The sequence below is a fragment of the Pristiophorus japonicus genome, chromosome 8 (assembly GCF_044704955.1).
Source record: "Pristiophorus japonicus isolate sPriJap1 chromosome 8, sPriJap1.hap1, whole genome shotgun sequence".
Taxonomy (NCBI): Eukaryota; Metazoa; Chordata; class Chondrichthyes; family Pristiophoridae; genus Pristiophorus; species Pristiophorus japonicus.
The window spans coordinates 138,715,676-138,727,802 of record NC_091984.1 but is presented as its reverse complement, the minus strand read 5'-3'; the positions used below and the strand labels follow the sequence as shown (position 1 = coordinate 138,727,802).

The following is a 12,127-nucleotide window of genomic DNA, read 5'->3' as shown; positions in this document are numbered from 1 at the left end:
CACCGCCCTGCACAGTAAGGGTGTCCAATCATTGGTCTGTGGGCACCAGAAAACCCATGTGCCCTGGAAGCCAGGCCCACAGAGCCCAGGGGACTCAGTCCTATTTACACATTTATTTCTTATTTCACCACTTTGTCTGGTTTGATTTTTGTGTCACAGGCAAGCTTGGTGCTCACTTGAAGTCTACTCCGTGGCTCAGTGGGTAGCGCTCTCGCCTCTCAGTCAGAAGGTTGTAGGTTCAAGTCCCACTCCTGAGACTTGAGCACATAAATCAAGGCTGACACTCCAGTACAGTGCTGAGGGAGTGCTGCACTGTCAGAGATGCCGGCTTTCAGATGAGATATTAAACCGAGGCCCCATTTGTGCTCTCAAGTGGATGTAAAAGATTCCATGGCACTATTTCAAAGAACAGCAGGGGAGTTATCCCCAGTGTCCTGGCTACTACTTATCCCTCAATCAACATAACAAAAAAAATAGATTATCTGGTCATTATCACATTGCTGTTTGTGGGAGCTTGCTGTGCTCAAATTAGCTGCCGCGTGTCCCACATTACAACAGTGACGACACTCCAAAAGTACTTCATTGGCTGTAAAGTGCTTTGGGATGCCATGAAAGGTGCTATAGTAATGCAAGTCTGTCTTTCTTTGTACGGCAAATTGGGAGCAGCTGCCCTGGCTGAATTTTCCACTCTCTAGTCCAAAGGCACTGAGGCTAGTGACACCACGCAGAGTGGTTTTAATGGTTCCTTGGTTGTGTGCGGTGGTCACTGGGAAATATTCGGACTGATTGGGACGAGTTCTCCAAACATAGAAGGCCTAGTTTGTGTGTCCAAGTTGTTAGAAAGGGGCTGGTCTGCCCACTTATCCTTGGCCCTCGGCCATGTTTTGCTCCTGTGCGATACGCTTCAAGCCTGCTGCCCGGAATCCAGCCTGGGAGCAGGCGTGTTGTGTAGAATTCAAGCCTCCCACACCCAATGCACTCGCATTCATCGGCCTTGTGAATGGGCAGTGCCCTGCTGGTTCCCATTCCTAGAATAGAATGATAAAAATTTACAGCACAGAAGGAGGCAATTCGGCCCATCGTGTCCGCGCCAGCCGACAAAGAGATATCCAGTCTGATCCCACTTTCCAGCTCTGGGTCCTTAGTCCTGTAGGTTACGGCACTTCAAGTGCACATCCAAGTACTTTTTAAATGTGGTGAGGGTTTCTGCCTCTATCACCCTTTCAGGCAGTGAGTTCCAGAGCCCCACCACCCTCTGGGTGAAAAAAATTCCCCTCAAATCCTTCTATCAATTATTTTAAATCTTTGTGCCCTTGTCGTTGACAATTCTGCTGAGGAAAATAGCTCCTTCCCATCCACTCTATCCAGGCCCCTCATTATTTTATACACCTCATTTAAGTCTCCCCTCTGCCTCCTCTGTTCCAAAGAAAACAGTCCCAGCCTAACCAATCTTTCCTCAATGCTAAAATTCTCCAGTCCTGGCAACACCCTCGTAAATCTCCTCTGTACCCTCTCCAGTGCAATCACATCTTTCCTGTAATGCGGTGACTAGAACTAGCCAAGCCAGTGTTTTATACAGTTCAAGCATAACCACCTTGCTCTTGTATGCCATGCCTCGCTAAGAAAGGCAAGCATTCCGTATACCTTCTTAACCACCTTATCTACTTGGCCTGCTACCTTCAGGGATCTGTGGACATACACTCCAAGGTCCCTCCGTTCCTCCACCCCTCTCAGTACCCTCCCATTTATTGTGTATTCCCTTGCCTTCTTATTCCTTCCCAAATGCATTACCTCACACTTCTCCGGATTGAATTCCATTTTCCACTGTTCTGTCCACCTGACCAGTACATTGATCTCTTTCAGCAGTCTACAGCTTTCTTCTTCATTATCAACGCAAGGCCATTTTTTGTATCATCTGCAAACTTCTTACATTGAAGACTAATTCACTGATACATACCACTAAAAGCAAGGGACCTAGTCGGAACCCCACTAGAAACATCCTTCCAGTCGCAAAATCACCCATCAACCATTACCCTTTGTTTTCTGCCTCTGAGCCCATTGTGGATCCAACTTGCCATTTTGCCCTGGATCCCATGGGCTTTTACTTATCTGACCAGTCTGCCATTTGGGACCTTATCAAAAGCCTTGCTAAAATCCATATACACTACGTCATAGGCACTACCCTCATCGACCCTCCTGGTTACCTCCTCAAAAAATTCAATCAAGTTAGTGAGATGCGACCTTCCCTTAACAAAGCCATGTTGACTGTCCTTGATTAATCTGTGACTTTCTAAATGAAGATTGAGCCAGTCCCTCAGAATTTTTTCCAATAATTTTCCCACCACCGAGGTTAGGCTGACAGGCCTGTAATTACTCGGTCTATCCCTTTCTCCATTCGTAAACGATGGCAGAACGTTAACAGACCTCCAGTCCTCTGGCACTACACCTGTAGCCAGAGAGGACTGGAAAATGATGGTCAGAGTCTCTTCTATTTCCTCCCTGGCCTCTCTTAACAGTCCGTGAAAGGGGAAATCTCTGGAAAAACATCTGTCTCTGAAACATCTGTTTCAAAGTAAAGCACAGGGATGAAGGAAGCATGCAGATTAGACAGATTTACATAAATTGTACAACACAGAAACAGGCCATTCAGCCTAACTGGCCTGTGCCAGTGTTTATGCTCAACACGAGCCTCCTCATATCTTTCTTCATCTGTCCTTTTAGTCCTTTCTCCCTCATGTGCTTATCCAGCTTCTCCTTAAATAATCTGTGCTATTCGCCTCAGCCATTCCATGTGGTAGCAAGTTCCATCTTCTAACACCCTCTGGATTTACTAATGATTATCTTATATTGAAGGCCCCTAGTTTTGGACTTCTCCACAAGTGGAAACATCTTCTCTGTGTCTACCCTTTCGAACCGCTTCATCATTTTAAAGAGCTTTATTAGTTCACCCCTCAGCCTTCTCTTTTCTAGAGAAAGGAGCTTAAACCTGTTCTGATGGTCATAAGGACACAAGAACATAAGAAATAGGAACAGGTGTAGGCCATACGGCCCCTCGAGCCTGCTCCACCATTTAATACGATCATGGCTGATCCGACATGGACTCAGGTCCACTTCCCTGCCCACTTCCCTATTCGTCATAACCTCCCCATTCTGGGATCATCCTTGTAAATCTTTCTTGCACCTTCCCCAGTGCTTCTATATCCTTTTGGTAATATGGCGAGCAGAACTGTGCACAGTACTCTGGGTAAACAAGTGCCAAGCTCCCTTCCATTCTGTTCTCCTTATGCCTCACTGATTACCAGAGATGCATTTAAGGGGAAGCTAGATAAACACATGAGGGGGAAAGGAATAGAAGGATATGCTGATAGAGTGAGATAAAGTAAGGTGGGAGGAGGGTCATGTGGAGCATAAACACCGGTATGGAGCTGTTGGGCCGAATGGCCTGTTTCCGTGCTGTAAAATCCGATATAACTGTATGTAAGCGCGTCGGGAAGTTTTTCAGTGTTACAGTTGCTGTGTGAACACAAGCAGTTGTTGTTAATCCATAACACTCAATGATATAGAATACAGAGGGCTTTAACAGAATGACTAGAACAATTCACGCATTGGGGACACATCCATTGTCGGAGATAAATAGTAACCGTGGTAAATTTTACTTTGGAGAGAACCCATCGAAAACTCTGCTGCTGACCAGATTAAAAGACACGTGGCCATCAGCCCTTGTAAAGGGTCAAGGTCCCAGAACCTGGCCAGGGGTTTTTTGCAACTAACTATATGTGTGTAGGGCGTGTGTGTGTGTGCGGGGGGCGTGTGTGTGTGTGTGTGTGTGTGTGTGTGTGGGGCGTGTGTGTGTGTGGGGGGGCGTGTGTGTGTATGGGGCATGTGTGTGTGTGTGTAAGGTGTTTATATGTGTGTGGTGTGTGCATGTGTGTGGTGTGTGCATGGGTTTGAGTGTGTGTGTGGTTGTGTGTGTGTGGGATGTGCGGTGTGTATGTGTGGTGTATGGGATGTGTGTATGTGTGTGTGTGTGTGTGGGGGGGATGTATGTCTGTGTGGTGTGAGTGTGGGGGGGGAGATGTGAGTGTGGGGGGGATGAGTGTGTGGGGGGGATGTGTTTATGTGTGTGTGTGGGGGGGTATGTGTGTGTGTGGGGGGGTATGTGTGTGTGGGGGGGGTGTATGTGCGTGTGTGTGTGTGGGGGGGGTGTATGTCTGTGTGGTGTGAGTGTGTGTGGGGGGGGTGTGGGGTGGGGCGTTGTGGTGGTGTGTGTGTGTGTGTGTGTGGGGTGGGATGTGTGTGGTGGATGTGAGTGTGTGGTGGATGTGTGTGTGTGTGTGTGTGGTGGATGTGTGTGTGTGTGGGATGTGTGTGTGGGGAGGGGGGGGTGGGGGGGATGTGTGTGGGTGATGTGTGTGTGTGTGTGGCGGGGGGTGTGTGGGGGATGTGTATGGGGAGGGGGGATGTGTGTGGGGGTATGTGTGTGTGTGTGGGGGGGGTGGAGGGGTGTGGAGGATGTGTGTGTGTGTGTGTGTGGGGGGTGGGGGGGGTGTGGGGGATGTGTGTGTGTGTGTGTGTGGGGGGGGGTGTGGTGGATGTGTGTGGGGGATGTGTGTGTGGGGAGGGGGGATGTGTGTGGGGGATGTGTGTGTGTGTGTGTGGGGGGTGGAGGGGTGTGGAGGATGTGTGTGTGTGTGGGGGGTGGGGGGGTGTGGGGGATGTGTGTGTGTGTGTGGGGGGTGGGTAGGGTGTGGGGGATGTGTGTGTGTGTGTGTGTGGGGGGGGGTGTGGAGGATGTGTGTGTGTGTGTGTGTGGTGGATGTGTGTGTGTGTGGGATGTGTGTGTGGGGAGGGGTGTGGGGGGGATGTGTGTGGGTGACGTGTGTGTGTGTGTGTGTGGCGGGGTGTGTGTGGGGGATGTGTGTGTGGGGAGGGGGGATGTGTGTGGGGGATGTGTGTGTGTGTGTGTGGGGGGTGGAGGGGTGTGGAGGATGTGTGTGTGTGTGGGGGGTGGGGGGGTGTGGGGGATGTGTGTGTGTGTGTGGGGGGTGGGTAGGGTGTGGGGGATGTGTGTGTGTGTGTGGGGGGGGGTGTGGGGGATGTGTGTGGGGGATGTGTGTGTGTGGTGGATGTGTGTGGGGGGAATGTGTGTGTGGGGAGGGCGGGGTGGGGGGGATGTGTGTGGGGGATGTGTGTGTGTGTGTGTGTGTGTGTGGTGGGGGGGTGTGGGGGATGTGTGTGTTTGTGTGTGTGTGTGCTGTTCCACCTTTGTGGGGTTTCGCAGGTTAAATGACTTCAGCCTTCAAGGATCTAAAGCTCACAGAGGACTGTAACCCTGATCCTGGCGTAAAGCACTCCTCTGATCCTGCTCATCAGCTGCGATGACAAGCAAAGTGGATATTTTAATAGAGTCTTCACGGCCAATAACGGACACAAGTGCAATTAGAGCGCTGAAAGGGAGCCATCGCCATGCTAACAGGACGCTTTATCGGATCCTTTCCCCCTCTGCTCTGACTGCGTGTGCGTGCGTGCATGGGTTGTGATCGGGGCTGGGCTGTACTTACCATAAAATAACAGGCTTCGAAATGAGAGGCTGCCAAGAGGCCTTTTCTACTGCCGCGTGGCTAATGGCATTTAAATTCTGACTAATGTCCCCAGTGCACTTTAATCTGCCTGCTTTCCAGACACAGAATTGATTCCACTCTCTGCCCCTTATACTTACCTTGCCATCCTGAAGGCAGTAATTTGCCGTAATAGCCTCTTTGCAGAGTTGTTCCACCGTGACCTTTGGGGGGAGGGACTGCTTGATAAGTCGTTTGATTTTACTTTTTAAAGGGACAGTGACCCTCCTTTGTTAAACAGGGTGAAGTGGCACTGGCATGGGGGAGAAGTGAGTGGGCACCACACTTCACGGAGGCTGTGACTTTAAATGCCAACTCTGACTGGCACAACTGCCCCACCCTCCCCCGAGTGGATTAATTCGCCTCTCAGTCAGAAGGTTGTGGGTTCAAGCCGATCTTCAGGAGACTTGCACAGATGATCTAGGCTGAGGGAGAGAGCAAAAGCATCATCTGAGGTGGGATCCCGGGTGACGGAGTTCAAAAAAGAGCAGAGCAGCTGTCCTGGTCAACATTCCTCCCGCAGTGTCAGCTGTGGCTCAGTGGGTAGCTCACTTGCCTTTGAGTCAGAAGGTTCTGGGTTCAAGTCCCACTCTAGGACTTGGGCATAAAAAATTCTAGGCTGACATTCCCAGTGCAGTGCTGAGGGAGTGCTGCACTGTCGGAGGTGCCGTCTTTCAGATGAGATGTTAAACCAAGGCCCTGTCTGCTCTCTCAAGTGGATGTAAAAGATCTTAAAGCACTATTTTAAAGAAGAGCAGAGGAGTTATCCCCGGTGTCCGAGGCCAATATTTATCCCTCAATCACCATCACTAAAACAGATTATCTGGTCATTATCACGTTGCTGTTTGTGGGAGCTTGCTTGTGCGCAAATTGGCTGCCACGTTTCCTACATTACAACAGTGACTACACTCCAAAAGTACTTCATTGGCTGTACAGTGCTTTGAGACGTCCGGTGGTTGTGAAAGGCGCTATATAAATCCAAGTCTTCCTTTCTCAACCAACACCACCAAATGCAACAGCTTTCCTGCATCACAACAGTTACTGCTAATAATGGTCGCAAGTTATTGTGTGAAACAGTTGTGAGGTTTCAATGATGTGATAATCCAGCACTGAAGTTAATATTTCCGATGAGAATACCTAAAGTGCGTGAACTGGGTTGGTATTGTTACATTTATTTTTATTTGTTCTTAGGATGTCGGCACTACTGGCAAGGCCATATCTATTACCCAAGAGGGCATCCACACAGACAAAAATAACTTGCATTCATATAATGTCTTTCATGACCTCAGGATGTCCCAAAGAGTTTCACAGCTGATGAAGTGTAGTCCTTGTTATCATGTAGGCAAGCACAACACAGCAGTCAATTTGCATACAGCAAAGTCCCACAAGCAGCAATGAGTTAATGACCAGACAATCTTTTTTAGTGATGAAGGATAAATATTGGCCAGGACACCGGGATAAACTCTCCTGCTCATTTTCAAAATAGTGCCATGGGATCTTTTGTATCCACCTGAGAGGGCATGTAAATGTGTATCATCGCTTCCCCCCGAGCCATGGCTGAACTAGACTGTGTGTGGTGGGCTCTTATCCATGAAGCACATTCGTGAACCAGTTGGGTTTTTACAACATAAACCAGGCAGATTTGATTCTTTCTTTCTTTTGCTCTTTCTTTTTCTTTCTCTTTCTTTTTCTTTCTCTCTCTTTCTCTTTCTTTTTTCTCTCTCTCTCTTTCTCTCTCTCTCTCTTTCCTCTGGTTCCTTCCTCAAAGGGCCCGACTTCCCATGTAAGTATGGTCAATGACTGTCAGCAGGCTATTTGATTGTAAGAGGTGCTGAGATTGGCTACTGGGACTTTATGGTTCATTTATCCACTGGTTTAAAAATGTTTGCGGGCATCATGTGATGCTCAGTGACTTGACCAACACACTTGCAGCACAGGTGAGCCTGTAGAGGGCGATGAGTTTGCTGGCAGGATGACCAGGAGCAACCGAACTGCTCACTCTCCCAGCTGGGAGACAGTGTGTGATATCCAGCCAGTCTAAAGGGAACAGTCGGACATTTAACAGAAAATGCACCACTTATATAGCAGCTTATGTCTTGAATGCTTCACAGCCAATGAAGTACGGTCAGTGCTGTAATGTTGGTGCAGTTGGCAGTCCGTTTGAGCGCAGCAAGATCCCAGAAACTACAAATGAGATACATGACCGGTTGAACTCGATGGTCTTGGTTGGAGAATAAATGTAGACCTAGGCACCAGGAGAGCTCTCTCTGCTCAGTGTCATGGGATCTTTCACAGCCACCTGAGCAGGAATCAGAGCATCGGTTTAAAGTCTCGTCCAGAAGACATCACTTCTGAAAATCCAGCACTCCCTCAGTACCGCATGGAAAACAAGCAGGGGAGTCAGCCCTGGTGCCTTGGCCAACATTCATCCCTCAACAAAAATCAAAAAAACAGATGAGCTGGCCAGTTTTCTTGTTGCTGGACCTTGCTGTGTGCCACCTTTCACAACATTACAATAGTGACTATGCTTCAGCAATAATACGCTGGCTGCGAAGCATTTTGGGGCATCGTGAGGACGCGAATGATGTTAAATAAATTCCAGTTCTTGTTTGAGGCTTACACTTGGAGGGGAGAGTTAGTTCGCCAGCGCTGACAGAAAATAATTTCTTCAGAGGCGTGTTAAGTTCTCAAACTACCTAGATGTATAAATGTGAGTTACTGTGAACTTGTTACAATTTCCAGTTAGAAGCTCCCTCACTCTGTTCCTTGCTCTGAAACACTTGTTTCTTTCCACAGACTAATGGAGGCTGGCAGGACGCAACTACCCCATCTTCAGTGACGTCACCAACAGAAGGGCCTGGAAGTGTCCAGTCTGATACCTCCAACTGATCTCCCAGCAACAGGGCATTCCAGCAGTCAATGGGCTTTCATTCTGCACTGACCAATCAGACAGGGGGGTGTGGGTTGGCGCGGTAGGGGTTAACCGACTAAACACCCAATCAGCTTTCTCTTTAGTTTTTGATGGGTGCTTGATAACCAATTGGGACAGTTCTTTCAGTCCTTTTTTTTTGTCTGGGTATAGAAGCACTCCGTACGTGAACATTGTGAGACAACACGGGAATAAAATATCTTCACACCTATCCCAGCGGACAATTACCTCATCATGACTTCATCTGAGACCAATAGGGAATCCCTATCCTTACGTTACAATGCTCGCACTCTACCTCTTTGTACCAGTCTCTAATCTGCTCAAGCCAAATTTTATTTCTTTCTCGCACTTGCATCTCAGTTAATCTACTAAAATACATTTATCTCTACATTCAACTCTCGGGTGAACCAGCTCAGTGTGTGAGCCATCTCCTGGTATGGGTGCCTGCCAGACAAAGCCCCAGTATAGAATGCAGAATTCTCCCCAGCCATTTTGTGAGCCATAGCAGCTCTATCCTGTTAGGTCCCAGGTCCCCGCCCTTTCCCAAATAAGGATTGTTCTCCCTTTTAAAATACCTCAGTCGACTCTACGTCTAGATCTGCGTGCTCCGCATTCCCACAACTCTTTGTGTGAAGACTTTATTTGATCTTGTCATGGTTTCCAGGGTTACTGTGTACCTCTTAGGCCTTGGCTTGGGTGGGTGGTTGGTTTGCACTCTGCATTTGCCCACCATTTTCAAATATAGTCATCAATTTGAGTTTTAACTAAGTAGCGGTTTTCTAAAGGAAATTGTAATTCTATCTCGCAATAGACAAGCCCCCATTAAAGAGACAGCCTCCTTTACAAACAGCTCCTTGGTGTAAATGAGAAGCTAAAAAGGTTAAATTATGAGGACAAGCTGCATAGAATCGGCTTGTATTCCCTTGAGTATAGGAGCTTAAGGGCTGATCTAATTGAGGTGTTGAAGGATTTGATAAGAACTATTTCCTCTGGTGCCGGTGGGGAGTCCAGAACAAGGGGGCATAATCTTAAAACTACAGCTACACCATCCAAGTGTGAGGTCAGGAAGCGATTCTTCACACAAAGGGTTGTGGAAATCTGGAACTCTTAACCCCAAAAAGCTGTTGAGGCTGTGGGGGGGTCAATTGAAAATTTCAAAACTAAGATTGATAGATTTTTGTCAGGCAAGGGTATTAAGGGTTATGGAAACAAGGCGGGTTAAGATACAGATCAACCATGATCTAATTGAATGGCGGAACAGGCTCAAGAGGCTGAATGGCTTCGTTCCAATGTTCCCATAAGCACTGGCTAAATTATGATGCTTAATGGGTTTGTACCATATTCGCACGTGGGCTGTTTAATAATGGGTTAATAGCCACGGTGAGATTGCACACTGGACTATAATAATGAGGTCAGGTGTTAGTACGTGAACATTCTATCCTTGGGTCCTTCTACCTCAGTAGCAAGCTGTGTGTCAACTCTCTCGCCATTGAGACTGGCTCAGTGATCAGGGCCCTCTGATCAGGCCCGTTACTGATCCTGTTCTCTGCAGCAGCCAGAATGGCGGCTGCAATTTGACATTGCGATCATTTCAGCAGAGCGATCTTTGTAGGTGTCCACCTCAATCCTGCATTCCCAGTGCCCGCAAACACCTCAGTTGAACCTAACTCGCCACGGGATCGGCTGGAGCGCTCGTTTTACACCCCACGCCCAATATTATGCTCTGCCGACTTCAATGGAGAGAGGAAAATCGGGTTGGGTTAAAATGACCATCAATCTAGGCTGCTTGTTCAATGGTGAGGTGCTGATTCACAAGGCGGCAACAGACTGGAGGGCCGTCACCATCTTGCAGGGTGCAGACACAGCTACACTGCTGCTGTTGACTGACCTTGTTGTTCTGACCGTCACCACAGACGGGCATTCGCTTCTCCTTCACCCTGAAACCACACAGCACCAGCGGTCAGCGGGTTCGGCCGGCCCACCAGGCCCCTCCACTTACCATCTATCTCTCAATCTCAGCATGGAAGGAAGCCATTCGGCCCATTGTGCCCATCGGACCTATCCACTCCAATCCCTTATCCTGACTCGCGTGACAACATTCATGTGACAGCATTTCTTCTCCCATCTCCCTCCGCGAATACTAACTGTACTGATCCTAGGTCTATCCCTACTTGTTCCCAATTCAAAAACCACTGGAAATCATCAGCATCATAGGCAGCCCCTCGGAATTGAGGAAGACTAAAAATGAGTCCTGAGGTGACTGAACAGTCCAATACGAGAACCACAGTCCCTGTCACAGGTGAGACAGATAGTCATTGAGGGAAAGTGTGGGTGGGACTGGTTTGCCGCTACCTGCGCTTGATTTCTGCTTGCTCTCGGCGACAAGACTCGAGGTGCTCAGCCCCCTTCTCGCTGCTCTCTCAAACAATTCTATTAGATCCCTCCCCTTTCACCCTCCCTGCTCCAGCCCTGATTCTTAAGTCCCTCATCATTACTATAACCTGCTCAGCCCTGGTATCATTCCAACGCTGAGTCTTTTCCATGACTCCAATATGCTTTCTATAATGTTGCACACAGTACCCCAACTGTGGTCTAACTGATGCAGATTCCTCGTTGCGTTCATATTCACACCTTGTTTATTTTCTCACCTCCCTCCGCCAACTCTATTTGTATCTGTGTAGTGTAACCCCGGGTGACAGGCAGGAGACTTGAACTCTTCGTGCTGCTGACCAAAATGAGGTGCAGTCACCGAGGGCCAAGAAGCTCCCCCATTGAGATGTCCAGGTGGCGTCAAGGCAACCCTTTGGGAGTGAATGACATACCTTCACATTGGTGCACTGATTGGTGGGCTGTGGTGACCCAAAAAAATCAAGTCAAAAGAGACCTTATTTTGTATGGATATGTTGAGAGATTTCAACTGCTTTAGGAGAGCATAAGCATCAATGAAGGAGATGGCTGCCAATTTAAAATGGCCCCAATGCCCATAATAGCCATATTCCCATTCAATTGTTGGTTCAAGATATTGAGGCTCCTATTGAGACCTATAAAAACTCCAGGCTCAAACTCATGACCCATAGAGTTGAGCATTGAATGTCTGAAGTTGTCTAACACTGGTGCATGCGTGAGTTTGATTATCTTGAGCTCCAAGCTATGAACACCAAGGTAGGGGGGGCTGAGAGGACGAGATATTGTTAACCCTTCGCTATCATTGGAAGAGCTTTTATTCAGATTAACACAATTCTCTGGTAGAGGACGAAGGGGTTAAAGGGACATTGTCTTCATGAAAATGTGTTCATCAGATCTGTTGTTTTTGGGGAGTCAGGAAGAAGAATAGCTATGGGTCATTCTTGTCACGGGGACGTCAAGTGCAAGCGATGTACGCATCACCATCATTGGGAAGCAAAATGAAAAAGCTTGTTTGGCCAAACCCTCCCCCCCTCCTCCCACCCCGTACCCAATGAAGATGGTACCCCTTTATGTGGGGTGGGCCCCACCATGAACATGGTCCATCTGCTGAAGGCCCCTGGTTCACTCTCCATCAGTCCCATACGCCGGTTGCCTTTCTCTCGTGCAGTGAACA

At 48.3% G+C, this 12,127-nt stretch overlaps 1 protein-coding gene across 1 annotated transcript in view; it reads left to right on the top strand.

Annotated features, from left to right (window-relative positions):
• The window catches only part of LOC139268184 (pre-B-cell leukemia transcription factor 1-like), a 1,207,813-nt gene extending 1,197,847 nt beyond the window's left edge, over positions 1 to 9,966 (top strand). Inside the window, exon 10 of the mRNA XM_070886235.1 lies at positions 8,415 to 9,966. Within this exon, the coding sequence (XP_070742336.1) occupies positions 8,415 to 8,507 (93 nt within the window). The 3' untranslated portion in view covers positions 8,508 to 9,966. The remainder of the gene's footprint in view (positions 1 to 8,414) is intronic.
• The last annotated feature ends 2,161 nt before the right edge of the window (positions 9,967 to 12,127 follow it).